This window comes from Poecilia latipinna, unplaced genomic scaffold (assembly GCF_001443285.1).
Source record: "Poecilia latipinna isolate Pla-1442-1.1 unplaced genomic scaffold, P_latipinna-1.0 Scaffold1294, whole genome shotgun sequence".
In the NCBI taxonomy this organism is placed as follows: domain Eukaryota; kingdom Metazoa; phylum Chordata; class Actinopteri; order Cyprinodontiformes; family Poeciliidae; genus Poecilia; species Poecilia latipinna.
Genome location: NW_015113910.1, coordinates 45,376 through 63,252, shown reverse-complemented (window position 1 = coordinate 63,252; position 17,877 = coordinate 45,376). Strand labels below are relative to the sequence as shown.

Here is a 17,877-nt window from a genome sequence, read left to right as displayed (position 1 = left end):
TTATGTCAGGTTTAGGTGCAAGACAATTTTTTTTGATGTTTTCCAAACAGAAGTAAACCATCTCTGGTCACAAGCTGTGCTTACAAGAAATCCATTTCATTTAACGTAATACAGTCTTTCAGGCTGACCCGTGTTAGTCCAGATGTCCAAAAAAAAGTCTCACTTTGTTGCATCCCCAATTTGTAAAACACAGTAAATAGATCAAGTGTTTTATACTCAATTGGTTAAGAGGTAATTAGGGTGGCAGTGGTAAAGTCTTTACGAATTCAGGGGACTTTTTAGTGACCTTCTTGACAAATAAAAAGGATGATGTTTTGTGCCGAGGTTTCATCACTCAAGTTATTCCCTCTGATATTCAAGGCTTTTCTTTTTCTACAGAGTTAAACAATTGGTTTCGTCACGTGTGCGACGCTGCGCTTCTCTGCGTTCGGAGACAAAGCAGGAAGGACTGGGGGGGGGGGGGGGGCCAAAAAATAGATAACGTAGGAGCCAAAGTGTTTCTTATTAATTTGACACTTGGCACACATTTCCCTGTGGCCATCTCCTTTTCACCCACAACGCCGTGATGTGCTGCGAAGTCTCAGCAGTGGCCCCTTCGTGACTCACTGGCATCGCCATCGGTTGTGGCGCGGCGGCTTCGTTTTCTCCAGACAAATCCCGCCCCATTGAAAAGCCAACGTACCACACAGAGGAACACAGCTGCGTTGATATAACGGGGAGCGTTCGGAGGGCACACATTAAGCCTAATGACATGCAGCTTTACTTCTGTCAAACTGCTACTTTGAGCTGCGGTACGGTCTGGACGTCAAATATTCTAAGAGCAAAGTGTTACCTCCCAATTAACCTCTTCGCAAATTACTCTTAGCTATTATTTAAGGAGACAGAAAAAGTTTTTTTTTTTTTTTTTAAAGTATGCTGTTAGATTGAAGAAGTTTAAAATTCACTCATTTTATTTTTAAAAATAGATTGCATCCATTTTCCCACTGCTGTCTTAGGTGTCGACGATGGAGCCGACATTCCCAGAGACATGGTGGTGGGCATCTACGAAAGAATACAACTGAGAGAGCTGCGCTCAAACGAAGACCACGTCACCTACGTCTCCAAAGTCGAGCAGTCCATAGTAGGGATGAAGACGGTAAGGACGCAAAGTTTAAATATTTTTTTTTTCCGACAAACTTTTGGCCAGAGGAATAAATCGAGTTTTGCCGGAACGTTTTCTGTGCTAAATAACCCAGTCATTATTCATGCCCTTATCACAATCACTTACCACATTTATTACTCATTAAACGTCTCATTCATTAACACAAGTCATTACTTCATCCAGATACGTCATTAGCCGTCGCTATCATCGGGCCTCTTAAATGGTTTAAATTAACACAAGGGGTGCTGTTGCCAACCAGTGGCTACGGCGCCCATATGGGGGATGCAGCTGCTCCCTGTGGAGTTTGGCAACATTAATAAATGTTGTGGAACTCTGATTTTTGTAAGAAACAAACCCAACTTCATCGTATTTATTTTAAATGATGGGTTTAGCTTTACAATAATGCAATTATAAGACATAACCAGCTTTAAGAAGAGAAAGATTACTTTTTCCTGATTGGCACAGCTGACGGTTTTTATTTCAGGTCTGTGTTTAATCAGTTAGCTTAAGGAGAAATGCATTTGAAGTCTCAAGGAAAGACTCATAGAAGTAGTACAGGAACGGTTTCAGAGATTATTTTTCTTTTTTAGACAGAAGAAGTCAGATAAAGATACACTGACAGGAACGTTTTGCTTTTTAATTGAATGATTTTACCGTTTTCTCTGGAAATCATTGTTTCTGGGTTTTACTGATTACACCGAGCATCTAAAAAAACAAATTCGGATTTTGTTTGAATTTTAGATAGAAAGCAGTTAACCCCATGTCTTTGTTTAAAAATTACACTGTAAAAGTGTCAGATATTTTTTCCAATAGTGCAAAACAAGCCAGCTGTCAGTAAACAATAGTGGTGTCATCTATCTGGGTTTGAGATGTTCATAGGGGTTTCATGGTCCTGTAGTTCTAATCAATTTAGTAAGTCCATTACTAGGCCTCTGAAATGTTACATTAGTTAAAAACATGTGGAACTAAAGACACACCATCAGCTTCATCCACCCTTTTTTTTAAGTATTTTTCTCTTTTTCATCCATTTTATGTAATCACAAAAAAGACGACTGAAGGTATAAATTCTTGCTTTAATCAGGCTCGAGATTTAATGTCAGGAAATTCCCAACTTTCCAAGTGACACTGAAACACTGACGTTAAATAATTGCACATGCCCTCTTGGCTGGTGGCGTTTCAGTCTCTCAGTGATAGATGAGTAGCTGTGAGATTATAGAAGGAGTGCTGTCATACCCAAACAGTGATGGATTGTCCTGACAGGAAGTGAACGTTCTCTCGCCAACCGGAGCAGTCTTCCATAAAAAGAGGGAGACTTTGATAAAGTTTTTTCCTCTTCTTTAGCACGGTTATACCATCCTCCGATGACCAATCTATCATGCTAATTATCTTTCATAGCTGCCTGGTAAAACATTTGTCAAGATTATTTGGATCCAAACAGTGTTTGGATCTAAATAATGGCTTTACATCTAAAGGATTTAGGTTTACTTGGACAACAAGGACGGTCATGCAAAACCAATTCAAAAACTTGAATTAGTGTTTTGTAAACACATAGGTAAATCAATACTAACTTTTCCTATTATTATTATTGGTCCTTACTGAAGTAAATGTGTTCAACTTTATTTATTTAGGTGTATCAGAGGAAAGCAGATCGAATAAAAATATCCAACAAAATTTTTTTTTAAATTATTTTAATGATGTAGGTACTGTACTGGCTAAACAATAATACCTATTTAGGATACCCTGCCTAGAATTTTCCTTTTAAATTGATAGAAGAGGCATTTCAGTCTAATGAGGTTTGTACATGTTTTTCTTTTTTGTTTTTTTTTTGACATTAGTGTAATGAAAAGGCTTGGGCTGGAGCCCTTGTAGCCTGCAGAGATGAGATCTGAGGGATCCGATGAGAAGAGTGTGGAGAGGGTGAAAACAAGATTGGATATCACTCTCCAAAGGCATGAGCCGTAATCTGGTTCAACTTGGAAAGACACGTAAAGCTCATAAGAGGAATAGCAACAATTTAACAAAAACAACAAAAAAAAAAAATGTACAGACTTGTTTGTTTTGCGCAAGAGTCTAGCACTGTAAATATAGACATTTAATTGCAAGGACGCGTTGAAATGTACTGTTTTGGTTAATAATTTTGAGTTTTGAGCTCTCCCTGCCGGGTCAACAGTTTGTCAAGCATCTCTGTATTCAGCCAGAAGTAACCCTGGAAGCGGTCACTGCAGGTGCAGCGGCCAGATGAGCCTAAAATGTCCAAACCGCAGTCTTGCCCTAAGGATATTGTCAGCCTGCACCCTTTTAGCTGTTGCTCCTCCTCATCAGTAAAAGTTATGCCAGGGTTCCCCTCTTGACAGTTTGACAGATGCTTTCTGCACTTGAATCTGCAGCTGGACAAACTTCCTGGTTATTATCTAGTCGGCCCAGCAAAACATACCAAATTTAGAGTCTGATTCCCCATGCTCTGTATCCTCCCTTGCCATTCTGTGTTAAAGCATTCATTTTTAGGTTTTGCTGCAATTAATTTTTTTACTCAAGATCTCTGGGGATTTTTGGAGAGATGAGACCAGTTTTTTTCCCACGTGCTCCGTTTCTGAGATTGCACATCGTGTAGGGTGGTATAGGCTCTCAATCTGTTTTGTTGAATCACCCGAAACCCTCTCGAGTCATTTGACGAGACACCCGTTTCCCGTCTGCAGGTCCTCTCCGTCCCTCACAGAAGATTAGTGTGCTGCAGTCGACTTTTCGAGGTAACAGACGTCAACAAGGCACAGAAACAGGCGGCGCACCAGAGGGAAGTCTTCCTCTTCAATGATCTAATAGTGGTAAGATTACTGTCCCGGAGTTTTTAAAGAGTCTTTTTAGGTTTCGTGTATTCTCCATCTCAGGTTTGTCTTAGAGGAGTCCTCCATCACTGTCACTCTTTAGAACCAGCACAAAATATTTTAATCTTTCATCAAACAAGAAGTCTATGTTCTTCAGTTGCTTCCTACTACAAAGATTATGGATACTACTTGGAAGAAGAATTTAGGCATGAATGAGCAATGACAGCATCTGGAGGTGAGGGGGGTAAGGAAGTAATTTAGGGTATTCTCAATAAAATAAAAGTCATTAGTGACTCCAAGTGTCTTGTTGCTTTCCTTTCTTTCCTCAAACGCTTGTTCGTGCTTCCCCTCCCCAGTTAAAAGCATTAAAGCTGCTCTTTTCGCTGCGACAGCTGCAGTGCACCACCTCCTCTGAAAGCTTCTCAACTGTTATGTTGTTTTGTAACTCAGAACTCTTGAGCTGCTTCTTCTAATAATAGATGGTGGCAAATGTGGCGCACCCTCCGAAGAAAAGGTTGGCCCTCCGCAGAGCTGTCGCAGAAGCCGATCATAAATTTCCAAGCGATTTTTAAAGTTTCGTGAAGCATTGAGTGATATTTTTTTAATGTTGGGTATTATTAATGTTGTCATTAAGAGACACATGAGGATCATTTATCCAAAGTATCTAACTGCACTAATAATTACGTCGAGTACTGATCAGTTCAGCAAGAAGCACTGCGGCGCCGCAGCCATTTTCCCCCTCTTTGTACCACTGACGAATAAAAGTAACTGGGATCTGCAGGAACCGAGGTCAAAAAGACTATTTAAAGTAGTTGCTGAAACATGTTTGCTGCTAAAATCAAATCTGGATTTTTTGTTTAGCTGGAATTAAAAGTTACAAGTGTTGTATTTTTTTTTTTTTTCCCAGAGAAACTTTTTCTAGCAACAGAAAGCAGGGTAGGAATTACCTTGAGAAAAATCTTCCCAAAGAGGGAAAAAAGGACAGCAATTTGTATTTAATTTGTCCCCTGTTCCAGCAACCGAACATGTCATGAGGTGTTAAAGTGCCAACGTGACGTATCTGTTTGATACCACTTGCCTGGAAAATTCCACCAAACAGTATCATTGTGAAACAGATTTGCCTCATTTTTCTCCATTTGGAAGGTCAGTGAAAAAGCTTCACGGCATCTCTGACACATCATGATGTAGGTTCGCCACGGAGGTATTTGTCATTCAAATGATGCTCAGCTAGAGACACTTCGAAGGTTAGGGTGAACATTAATACTGGCTGTCTGCCCTTTAAATTAGTTTCAAATGACAAATAGTATTAAATAGTTTCTGAGCGGCTCTCTCTCTCTCTCCCCCCCCCACCCCTTTTTTTCTTCTTGCAGATTTTGAAGCTCTGTCCAAAGAAGAAGAGTTCTGCCGCCTATACTTTCTGCAAAGCTTTGGGCCTACTTGGCATGCAGTTCCATCTTTTTGAAAATGAATGTAAGTGACCATTATGTCCTGGCTGCTTAAAAATAACTGGGAGAGAGTGGAGCAGAAAGCGCAGTTCTGCAAATGCATTTGCTTCAGCATCCAGCAAATGGCTCCATTTAAGGTTTGGGGCCATGACACGCAATACCTTTGACACTCATTTTAGCCTAGACACACACGACCATCAGACAAATGTGAGGATGCATGCACCAGTGAAACTCGTTTAAGCATATAAATGTTGCAAATGAGCAACAAATGCTATACATTTCATTTCCATTTGCTGGACTTGAAGGGCATGTTTGCAGTCACCTCCAAATATACAGCCAGTTTTGATAAGCTATTAAATGTTTTTGGAAGGTTTAGAAATGCTGTTTAAAATTTAAAAAAATTTTTAAAAAAAATCAAAGTCTTGTTAATAGCAGTAGAATAAATATAGTATAAATTTATCGCTGATTTAATGATTTGAATAAAAATACATTAAGCTAGAATCAACACAGACCGATGGAACATTTTGAAATTTAGCAAATAAGAGGGTTTTTTTTTTACTTGAAACCGATTGGTTATGTGTGCAGCAACACCTTAGCTTCTCCCCCCCTCACTACTGAGAGCGAACCAATCTCTTTTGAACTCCACAGACTACCCTCATGGAATCACGATCCTCTCCCCGTATGGCTCGGACAAGAAGCAGGTGCTCCACTTCTGTGCCCAAAGTGCAGAGGAGCTGCTCAAGTTTGTGGAAGACCTGAAGGAATCGATCGCAGAGGTGTCAGAGATGGAGCAGATACGCATCGAGTGTGAGTGTGTTTTCACAGAGATGCTTGTTGACTATTAAAAAGGCAGTAATCACACTCTTTGTTCGACTTGCGCCGACGGAATAGGGAGAATTTATTTGTCGTTGCTTCTTAAATGGAAAAAGATCAGGTTTAAGGTTGATTACTTAGTCATTTGTTCATACTCTGCACCATTTTCTTGCAATTTTACCAAAGCAGACATTTTTGTTGAGCAAGACTGTTCTCATATATTGTTGTAAAAGAAAAACATGCAAATCAGAGAAATTCCCTAAGTCAAAAGAATCATTCAATTTGTTCAAAACTCTGTGGCTGTTATCGAAGCTGGATAGGGTTAGATGCTTCTCAAAGTCTCCAGACAATAGCACAGTTTTACCTCGTCTCTACTTTGACACGTATGAAAAGCCTTCGCATCAAGAATCAGTCCTGGCAGAGAGCATCAAAGAAAGCATCCCTGCTGGGATTTGAAGCAACCGCCTTACCTTTCACAGTGAGGGATGGCCTGCAGCCGAGAGAATAAAGATGAACAAGATGGTGAAGACAGGCAGATGTTAAGAAATGGTTGTTTATCCCTAGAAACTAGGGGGGAAAAAACAAAACAAAAACAATTAAAACTTTGCAGAACAGCTGCAGTGGATTTTATTCCCTATTAGTTGAGCATGAACGTTTAAATGTGTTGCCTTTTGAAAGACAGGAGCAAGCGAGTTAATGTTTTCCTTCTTTGACATCACAAGTCAACATCATCATCATTCTTTTTTTTTTTTTCAAATTTATCTCACGACGATGATGATGATGAGGTTGATTGTTTTTCTTCTTTGCAGGGGAGCTAGAAAAGCAGCAAGGAGCCAAGACACATTCAGTTAAGAGCAATGGGACACAGCTAGAGCTGCGCAGCAAACAGGGCTCACTATCAGGTGTGTGCATGGAGCTGGGAGTAGAGAGAGCAAACTGCTTTAAAAAAAAAATTACAAGAAGTGATCAACTTTATTAACTGAAGAAATGCAAGGTAAATTTTCAAACAGGTGACTGTTAGCAGAAATACCCTATTATGAACTTAAGAATTTTCATGTCATTTTTGTTGACTTTGTTGTATTTCTGGATGCTGATAAAGTCCTTAATTGTTGTGCTGTGTACGTATGGAATCATGGAGTTATCTTTAGATTGCAGATTCCTAAAAGCTGCGTAAAATTCTGTTACGCGATACAAAGATATAAAGAAAACATCTGATCGCGCCAACATTTCCTACACGTTTCAAACTGAAACCGAAACTAGAAACTTTGGAACGATCCAGCGAACAATCATGAGGAACTGAAGAGCTTAAATACCGAGGCGGAAATGACAAAGCAGTCCAGAAGGACTAATCGGAGGCAAATGGAAAACAGCTGAGGGATTAGTGCAGCCAAAGGAGAATCAGGTGATGGAAAACAGCTGTGGAAGGAGGCAAACCGGCAGGCTGAGGGAAGATCAATGGTAAACGCTGGAGAAGAACCGAGAGACTACAAACCGAGGGGAAAAGAGAGTCTAAAAGCATGAAGAACAAAATACATGAATAAAGGAAACTAAATACAAGGGGGGAAAAAAACTGGTATGGTTGGACGTTTGCCATAATAATGACTATATATCTCAAACACATCAGGATCAAGACAGAGCTATTTTGTAAAAATTAAAATAATATTGCTGCAAAGACAATAAACGAGCCCAAGAAACTTACTACAATTTTTTATTTTATTTTTTTTGTTCTTGCAAATTGTGCAAAGCACAGAGCAGGTAGAGGCAAGCTGGCCTCTTGATTTGATTTGTAACTACATCCCAATTTGGACGCGTTAACACCGACCCATTTTATTCCTCCACTTTAACATTCACAAAATGTCCACTTTAGCTCTGTCTGCATATTTAACGTCTCAAATTAAGATACTGGAAACATTGCACGGATCTTGCCGCCAGCGTGCCGTTTACTCGCCTGTCTCCTTTCCTCTTCTAGGAAACACAGAGATAGATGAAAGAAGCGGACACAATGCAGTTGAGGTAAGTGCAGTTGAGATGGGTCAAAGTTCCCAACAGCAGGTAAGTCAGTGGATTCAGCGTTAGGGCAGGATGAGGTAGGAGGAAGCATCAGGACCAATCACGTGTTCAGGACTAGAGGCGTCAAGCAGGTGCGACTGAGGAGTGTGTGTGTGTGTGTGTGTGTGAGTGAGTGAGTGTCGCTGGGTAAATTGCAGCGGGCATGTGAGGTCACTCAACATTATTCGATTAAAAAAAAAAAACTTCACCTGAGATGGCGACGTGGAAGGGTTATAAAAGTCATAGCAAATATGCGTTCTCTTTGTCCCAAAAGTTTTAATTAGATTTGCGTACTCTGAAGAGTAGGGCATTCACCACGGAACCCTAATAAACATCAGAATATATAGACGGATAAATTCAACTAGTACTTCACCTAGAGTCAGACCCCCACCTATCCTTTTTGCCAGGAACTTCTCAGGCGAAACATTTTATGCAAGCCAACTACTGTACCATAAGTACTTGTCCTCAAGGGTCCAGGTGACCTTTTTGAGTGCTTTATGTGGCTGTGGAGTGGAAGGTGGGAGTAAGAAAGCCCAACACAAGGGCCATCTTGACATTCTGCTGGGTTTTTTTTTTTTTTTGTTTTTTTTTTCTTTCAGCTCTTTGGTGATTTTTCAGGCCGTCAATCTTTTTAGCCGCTGCTCCTTTACAAAAGTGTAATTTCATTTTTCACATTTGGCCACAGTGCTACTGTAAGCTTCTATTCTAATGTCTCTCAGTGAGATTTGATGTTGGGCAAGCACAAAGTTGCACATAATAAGAGCAAGGAAAAATATACAAGGTTTTCCTTTTTGATTTTTTTTTTTTTTAAATAACAGTCCAAAAATGAACTAAAGTTCATTGTTCTGGAACATGACATGCTCAGCTAGACATATTTGTTTCCATCTCGAACCTATAGGTGTTTTTATTAACCTAGGAACTATAATCAATTTAAATCTAAAAGTGCAATGCCTGTATGCTGTAGAGGAATTTTTTTAAATCCGTTTATGTACTCAGTTGACTCCAGTGCGTTTTGTTGTCCTATATTTCACCTCAGGTCAGCCTTCTTTGGTCTGAGCTACCTTCTTACTAATCTGCCACACACCCAACAGTAAATGTCAGGGGCTGGTGGGGAGCGACTGGCTGTCGAGGCACATTTATCTTAGAAACTAGGACAGTTTGTTCCCAAAAAAAAAAAACTCCCTTATGCAGTCATGGCTAGCATCTCGTGACAAGCTGTTCATTTCAGTGGACTTGGTTAGATTATAGAGAGAAATGTAACACTATAAATTAATGTTTCCTGCAGACATCTGTGCTTGTGGGCCTGCTCACCTCCTGTCCTCTTCTTCCACTTCTCCTTCTTCTTCTTCGTATGACTTCCGTCTATGTTCTGGTTGCCTCGACCCTGAAGTGCCCCCCCACTCCTCCTGCACCTCTGTCCACCGTCACCATAGTGCCACACAGTGGTTTGGAAGGGAGACACAGGAGGCCCCCCAGTGTCCTCCTTTGGAACCACGGGGCCCCTCCCGTAGAACCGTTCTTTCCTTCACTGCTCTCCTTCCCCCCCCCACCCCCAGTCACAACAATGGTCTTCCCAGCATCCCGAACTACTGTTCCCAACACCTGTGGGGGTGGAGTGAGGAGAGTCACAATGCTTTTACACCTTCACTAATCCCTAACACCTAAGTTCCTACGCATGCCCCGTGTGATTGTGTGTGTGAGTGTGTGAATGTGCGGCCCCCCCCAAAAAAAAAAAAAAAAGAAAAGGAAAAAAAACACAACAACAACGCTTGACGGATTGTAGAGGAGGAACCAGTTTTATAACATTTGATGCTGTTCTCTTGGCTGTTTTCTAAACTAGGTGTCAATTCACAACAGGCTTCAGACGTACCAGCTCAGCAGCAGTGCGGCTCAGAGCCCCGAGAGCGCGGCCCTTCTTAACAGCCGTGGGGAGCTGCTTTTCCAGCAGGGGTTAACACAGGGGACGGCGCCTCCACCTCAGCACCCGCGGCTGCATTCCGCGGCGAGCACCCCCGCCCACCACCTCCCCATTCAGCTGCAGCACCAACCCGCCGTGAGCGTGGCCGACCTGCGACCCGAGGCGCTCATCCAGTGCCAGCAGATCGTCAAAGTCATCATGCTTGACAGCAGCGGCCACGGACGCGTGGAGGCCTTCCTCAGCCACACGCCCACCCTCCCCCACCACCACCACTACCACCACCACCACCACCACCACCAGCTGAGCCAGTCTGCGATGTCCAGCCCCGTCCGCTCGCCAGACGGCTCGTACGGCAACGACGGGCACCAGCCCCCGCTGCCTCCCCCGCCTCCACCTTACAACCACCCGCACCAGTACATACCCCCGGACCCCCGCCTCAGTCTACACCGGACCCCTAGCGGCTCTCGGAGTATGTTGTAAATAAATCGACACGAAATTTCACAAAACCTTCCTTCAGCCTATTTAAGATACGAATGTACATAATGTACAGCTACTGTATACATACAGATGAAAGAGCTATAATGAGAAAATAAAACTCCACTTATATGCATATATTTAAAGAAAATATTAAAATAATAAAGGTTTTAAATCAGCTAGGAGAAATAAAGTGAATATATATATTTAAGTTTTACTCAATTGCTCATGTATTTTGAAATATTATGTAGTTTTAACAAATTTCTATAACTTTTATGTCAGTTTTAACTCTCGCAAGGGGAAAATGGAAACTATAGATACTGAATTTAGTTCGGGGATGGATTTTTTCTTCACTTCTTACCACAAATGAATCCCTGAAACTTTTTTTTGTGATAATTTCCAGGAATGGATGCTCAACACTCCGAGGACCTCCGGCTTCTTTTTGCGTTTTCCTTTCTTTTGTCCCAGACCCCACGCCTACTTACTGTGCTGTATGTACACACGCTTAATGGAAAACATGTGCCAAAAATACATATGCCTCCACTAAACAATGACTTCTTTGCACTTGACTGAATGCTAGGGCTTAAAGAGATAAATACAAAAAACAAAACAAAAAAAAAAAAAGCTTAAAAAATACTTTAAGATAGTAGTGCTTTCGGGCCTCTTCTTCTAGCCATTTGCGCTTTTGCTGACTTATTTATGTGATGGAGGGCCTTCTTCTCTTCCTCTCAACTCCGCTAGATTAAAAAACAAAATGTCTTTCTGTGAAAAGCTGTGTTTTTTTTATCCACCCTTCTGTTGTATTGTGTCTGTATCACCTAAGAACTCTCAGTGGTTATTGAACATAGACCAGTGGTTCTCAGACGTTTTATCACAAGTACCGCCGTAGGAAAGTTTTCCACGTTTTAACACATAAAAACGACGACATGGGAGTTTTTGAGTTTTATTATGTCATTTCGAAAACTGTTAATTCACACTGCAGGTCAGGTTAAGTTGCAGAATTTAATTGTGCCCCATATTTATTTTAATTTCTCAGACTCGAGTTGAAAGAAAGTCACAAGAAGGTCAAAGTTCAACTGGAAAAGATGTTCATTTCTGGCCAACTGAACCTCAAAGTAGTAGTAGTACTAGTAGACATTTTGATTCATTTTTATGATTTTAATTTCATTAATTATCCTGTACTATTTGGGGACAATCAAACAAATTATAGAATTATCTTGAAAAACAATAATCCAATTGTCAATAAATCAGCACAAATGTGTAAATTTGGTTATTTGTGACAAACTGGAATGATATGCCATATGGAAAAACTGCCACTGATCCGGATTATGAACCCGATGGTACTTGTTTTCGAATTCAGAAGTTCAGAAATATGAATGTAACCAATAGCATTTGGCAATGAGAAAGTTGAAAAGGTCTTATGTGATGATTCCTGTGCAGCACCTTGGTAATGGCAAAACCTTTTCATAGGCCATCAGTTATGATGTAATCAGTTTATATTAACCTTAGCTGATGAGAGGCAGCGTTGTTTTCTAAATGCTGGCAGATTTTAACTTTCTCTTGGGTTTCTATGCTTTTCTGTTTGTTTTCAGCATGCCTTCAGTTCTTATCTCCTTTGTCGTTCCACTTTATTGCACTTGTGTAATGCGCTAATTTGGCTAGATTTCTTTGTAAGAGCGAATTGCGTCATTGACAGCCCTGTTGTTAATATTTACTAACGCTGTAAGTGATCAGTAGCTTGGTCTCTCACAATATTGGTTAACAGTTTTTGAACATAGAGCTGGAACACAGTAAACTGGAACACTAGTAAAGTAGCTACCAGTAATAGGTAGCAATTTAAATTCAATACATTTAAATTGAATTAACAAAAATCTTTCCACCGCACTTCAATTTTGAGACATTTCTGGAAAAAAACTGTACTCAACTTGCTTATCTTGGTTACTGTTGGATTTCTAATAGCCTACTTTGCAAATTTCCTTGAATAGCACCAAAGGCACTGGTGGTACTTGTAGCACAGTTTGAGAACCATGGTCATAAATCATTTAACATTTAAGATTAATAGGACTGAAAGACAACCATGAGAATGGGCTACTGATGAACCAAATTCAATTAATCCAAGGTGGTTCATCTTCTTGAAGGCCAAATTTCAGAGTGTGAAGGAATCTGCTGGAGTAGGTTCATACTTTAAAGGCGTATTATGTAAAACTCTTCACGTGTAACATACTGTATGTACAACACACTGTGTGAGCCGCTGCAGTTTTGTCAAATGTTCCCTTGTCAGGAAATCCCAAAATGAAATCGCGCAAAGATGCTTCAGATACAAATGTTAAAATCTGTGTTCACATTTATTTGTCTTTGTGCTGCCATCGTCCGTGTTCCCTTCGGTGGATTACCGCTTGCTCATGTGCGAAACTCTCTGCGCTGAACGTTCCCACATCCCCAAGGTTCCGTCTCGGATTCTCGTGACTGTTTTCTCTCCCGCCATGACCTTTCAGACTTGACATTTTCCAAGGAAAAATAAAGGGGGGCGGGGTGGTAGTAAAAACAAAAAGGCAAGAACTACATGTAGCTTCTTTTGCAAATGATGGCATTAACCCCTCCTCTTTGTGCTGCTGTCTTTACTGCTTATATTAAGAATGGGACAAAAAAGAATGCACTATCTGATCTCTTTCTGTTTCACCTCGGCTTAGATTGTAAATACCACATGCGAGTGGAGTTGGGGGAGGACATGCAAGCTACCTTCAGCCTCTTTCAAATTGCCGTCGCCCTGTCACGCGTCCTTCTTGCTGAAGTAGGTCAGCAAGCTGCCCGAGCCCAAGCGCGTCCGTCTCTTAAAATGTAAGCCCCCCCCCACCCACCAGGTACCGTGGAATGGATGTTCGGTTAACTCTGCTCCCATCTGACCTCCATCTGTCTGATTTGTTGATTTATAATCACACACCCAGTGCGGGAAGGTCTCTATCTCATCTTTCTGTCCTTTTCCCCACCCCTCCCGACTTTCACCTTGTGAAAAGACAGCGGAGGGGCGGGGGGGGGAGTGGGCTTGTGTTCCAGTAGGCAGAGTTGATGAGTGTTCATTCTAAACAAATCCATCCGCCCCGTTGTTTCCATCCCACTGATTGCTTTTATTGTTGTTTCATAATGCAATGAGAGGAATTAGCACTTTCAAAATGAATGAACAGCTTCGATGATTAGTTTAATACTTTTACTGGTTTGGAACACACTTTCAACGGTTATGTAATGAATTTTAGCAGATTACGTTGAGTTCTAATGTTTTGGATTATACACTGGTTTATGATGATTGTACTCATTTGTTTGTTTGAGACAACTTTTAGATGTAATGGGATGGATTTTCTTGTTTTTGTTTTTTTTTTCTTTTTTATTGTACTGCATGGCATTGGTTTGACAATGTATTGATTGAACCCTGATTCCAAAAAGGCTTGAACTTAACAGGCATGAGTGACATGTTTTAAGAAAAGTGATGTTTTTGGTTTTTAATAGGCAACACCCTCAAAGAGACTCGAAACAAAACAGTAAGTTTCAGTGCCTCGTGACAGAGCAGTCGCCTGTTCCATGCTCCCCTTTTGTTTTTAGCCAACCCGTTCTTGTTCCTCAGTTTGAACATTGTGTGTTTCAGGAATTTCGGAGCACAGATTTGACGGCTGGGCAATAAACGTGAACGCGAGACACACGAAGCGGTTGGATTCGAGTGAAAATTTCAATGTAGCATTTTTGAAAGTGTAGCAAATGGAACATGTAAGGAAGAAACTTTCAAAAGGGCTTTGTCGTACCAGTGCACACCTTCATCAGCTAATGACGAATGGATCTCGATGGCCTGTCGATCACTGTGTTTGCTCAATACCATATAGAAAGGTGTAGAAATGGAGGACACGTTTGAGGCCACACAGGTGAAACCATCTTCCTCAGTTGAATCATTCGTCTACCTGTATTTACAGTATATCAACTTGAAATTAAAGATTATTTAAGTGAATTCACCAACATGGTTTTGGCTCAGTTATTGGATTTAATAGCAATGAGTACAATGGCAAGTTATGCAGACACTGAATCTTGTATTTAAATAGTTTTTTGTAATGGTCAACATGGCTGATTTCAGACACTGAGCTATCCTGTGAAGACGGTGATGCAAAGGGTCTGGGTTTTGATTCATCTATGTATGACTCATGGTCTCCCAGAGTCGGGTCTTTTTTAAGGTCCAGAATCACAGCAGTGTGCCACGAGTGGCTGTATATAAAGACCAAGTTGGAAAAGCAAAGCACATCGGGCAGCTTTCACACAACACCGACTGCTGTTAAGCAGGCAACAGCGTAACGAGTATGAATAACATTATCCCCAGGTAGCATATGTTGTTTAAGGAGTGGATAACAGTCAGACTGATCTTTAAATAACAGTACTAGTCACTATGAAAGACAATGACATCAGGTTTTGTTCTGAAAGCTGGCCGCTCAAAACGGACATCTAAAGAGTGACGTTTTGACAAACTGTGGCTTCTGTTCGACTAAGTTTACACTTTATAGAAGTCTTTATGAATCCTGGGGATAAACATTCAACAAAATATTCTGAATGGACTCCAACCGTCAGGGTGTGGCTTTTTTTGTTTGTGTTTTTGTTTAGAAAATGTGTCTCTCGTTACCAACAGTAAAACAATGCTGAAGAAAGTATTTATGTGTAGTGGTTTTTTTTAATTTATTAGTTTTTAGTTACATGAAAAGCTGAAGTACAGTCAATCCTTATATCCAAAAATCTCATCGTTTCAAAGCATGCATCTCCAAATTTGTACATTTTCTACGTCTAGAGATAAGTGTCAAGCAGACAAAAAGATGCTCATATATTTAAAAAGGAAAATCCCCACAAAGTTCAGTGGTTTCTTTTGGCGTTTATCCAATTTTTTATGTATTTATTTTATTTTTTGCTTAAATTGAGCTTTTATCCACACGTACTAGAAAGGTTGGTTTGTGTTTTCTTATTATTGCGTTGATAAGTTTAGTGTTTGGTTCATGTAGTGTCTCACGTTATTTCCATGTTGTTTAATGTTTTCTGTAATTGATCCAGTTTGTTTTCCCGCTGCTTCCACTTAGACAACTGGCCTCACCTGGCTCCAATCCCAGTGACCCCACCTCCTAGCGATTTCATTCTCCTCTTGTCTATCTGCTGCATTCTGAAGTTCTGATCAGGTCCTCCTTGTGATGCTTTTCGTTTAACCTTTGTTTTTGTACTTTAACTGCAACCTGTTTCGTGCGCCAGACAGGACCACCAAAACTGGCACATAAAACAAGGATCACATTCAAATGGGTTTGCCCTGGACTTACTGTTTCTGTTTTATTAGCCATTTAATAGGAAGGTCTCTGCTACCTGAAGGTGGTTGTAATGCAGCCTGTGAAAGGTTTTAAGATCTTTGAGATAAATCTGATCATTGGACTTCTGAGAATGTGAAAAGGCGAGAAAATGTTTCTTGAGTTTTAAAAACTACTTTGGAGATGCATGTTTTAACACCACATAGCGTCATCTTTTAAATACAAGTCTGTTTAGTTTTCTAATATCGGAAATACATTGCAAACAACACTCCTTAATATACATAAATTCAAACCTAAACATATGTTTAAAAAAAAATTACATTACATTTAAGCTGAATTAGAAATACTCCGGTAATTCTGTGGAACTTTTAAGGATTATATAATGAACACATTATAGCAAAAGTCGATTCAGTGCCTTGTAGAACTGTCCACATCCCTTGATTATTATTATTATTTTTTTAAATACACTTTTTACAAATGAAAATCAAAAACGTGTGCTGTGCGTTTGTATCTAATCCCCCAGGATCAATACGTCACTGAACCACCTTTTGCTAAAATTATGACTAACTCTTCCTTCACCACTTTATCCCCGGCTGGCGTGTTCCTTTGTCTGTATGGTATCGTTTGTTCATTAGCGTTGTTTAGCAAACCTCTGAGGCCTGCACAAATGCTGACATCAAGTCACTCACAGGAATAATTCAATTACCTGACTTATTAAGGCAGTTGGTTTCACAAAATTTTACTTAGAGGTATCAGAGTAAAAGGAGCTTAATGCAAATGTATACCACACTTTCCTATTCTTCATTCATGAAAAAAGTTAAACCTTTAATAGTTTTCATTCTACTTTGTAATGATGTGCTACTTTGTGTGTTTTGCTTAATCCCATAAAACTCCAGTATAATACATAATTGTAGCCAATAACAGGGTGCATGTGGGTTATCTACACAGTTTCATCCATAAATAAATCCTCAGTTTGTCTTCAGAGTCTTTACTTCTAAATGCAAACGTCCACTACATGTCGAAAAAGGTTTCCAGCACAACGTGGGTTGGAGTCGAGCGAGTGAAGTGCATCTCCTCTAGAGATTTCTGTTGCCCTGTTTTTTTTTGTTTTTTGTTTTTTTTGTATTCACATTTCAGCAGAGATCACATTAAGTCCTGGCAGTCACAACGGTTTAACCTCAGCAGTCCTGGCTACACAGGAGCTTCACCCATGCTTCCTGTGTGCGTAAATTCTTCCAGCCCCGATGACTTCTCGTCCTCCTGGGTAGTTGTCATCTTCCGCCAACGCTGCCAAATGCAAAAGAGAGTTTGATCGTCCTCTGGTAAGACCACGAAGAGTTTTGTTTCTTTAAGTTACATCGGATGAGATGAATGCGAACGGATAAATAGCAAAGCTCGAATTGCACGTGAAAGCAGAAAAAAAAAATAATTAGGAACATTTATGCAGGAAGGTGTACCTGTTTGATGCTGCCTTTGGTAGTGCAGAACATGTAGATCACGTAACCTGGGATGAGGATCATTGAAGACAAAGCCATAAACCATCCAATCACTTGACCCCACAGCGGATACACATACTTCCCCAACATCAGGGGGGTCATTTCAAAGGCGCTGAAGGTGAAGACCCCCTAGAAAAGACAAAACTATTAGTAGATGTTACTGACCCCTTAGGGATCCCACAGGAAATATCCAATGATAAGCTCTCATTTGTTCAAAGAGCTGCCTCTTTGAACAAACCAAACTCCGCCCAGAAACGCCCCTCGACAGTCCCACGTGGCTGCATGTCTCACAAACAAAGCCTCGCGGGGCTTAGTTTCTATGTGTAAAGATGGCGTCTTTCATTTCGACTGACTCTGCAGAGTACTTCTGAGTCGATTAGCGTAGCATTTCTGCCGGATTTTCAAAA

General features: G+C 40.5%; 2 protein-coding genes across 5 annotated transcripts in view; one reads left to right on the top strand and one right to left on the bottom strand.

Moving 5' to 3' along the window:
• The window catches only part of iqsec3a (IQ motif and Sec7 domain ArfGEF 3a), a 93,338-nt gene extending 82,494 nt beyond the window's left edge, over positions 1–10,844 (top strand). For 2 of the 4 annotated variants that reach the window (XM_015055079.1, XM_015055081.1), the window contains exons 8-14: positions 996–1,135; positions 3,838–3,963; positions 5,334–5,433; positions 6,057–6,215; positions 7,031–7,123; positions 8,191–8,234; positions 10,111–10,844. In XM_015055079.1, the coding sequence (XP_014910565.1) occupies positions 996–1,135; positions 3,838–3,963; positions 5,334–5,433; positions 6,057–6,215; positions 7,031–7,123; positions 8,191–8,234; positions 10,111–10,668 (1,220 nt within the window). In that variant the 3' untranslated portion in view covers positions 10,669–10,844. The remainder of the gene's footprint in view (positions 1–995; positions 1,136–3,837; positions 3,964–5,333; positions 5,434–6,056; positions 6,216–7,030; positions 7,124–8,190; positions 8,235–10,110) is intronic. The other 2 variants (XM_015055080.1, XM_015055082.1) reach the window with 2 other exon arrangements.
• A 3,203-nt stretch (positions 10,845–14,047) lies between these two features.
• The window catches only part of LOC106961375 (sodium- and chloride-dependent GABA transporter 1-like), a 16,070-nt gene continuing 12,240 nt past the window's right edge, over positions 14,048–17,877 (bottom strand). The window contains exons 13-14 of the mRNA XM_015055084.1: positions 17,432–17,599; positions 14,048–17,261 (exon numbers count right to left, since the gene is read on the bottom strand). Coding sequence (XP_014910570.1) covers positions 17,166–17,261; positions 17,432–17,599 — 264 coding nt within the window. The 3' untranslated portion in view covers positions 14,048–17,165. The remainder of the gene's footprint in view (positions 17,262–17,431; positions 17,600–17,877) is intronic.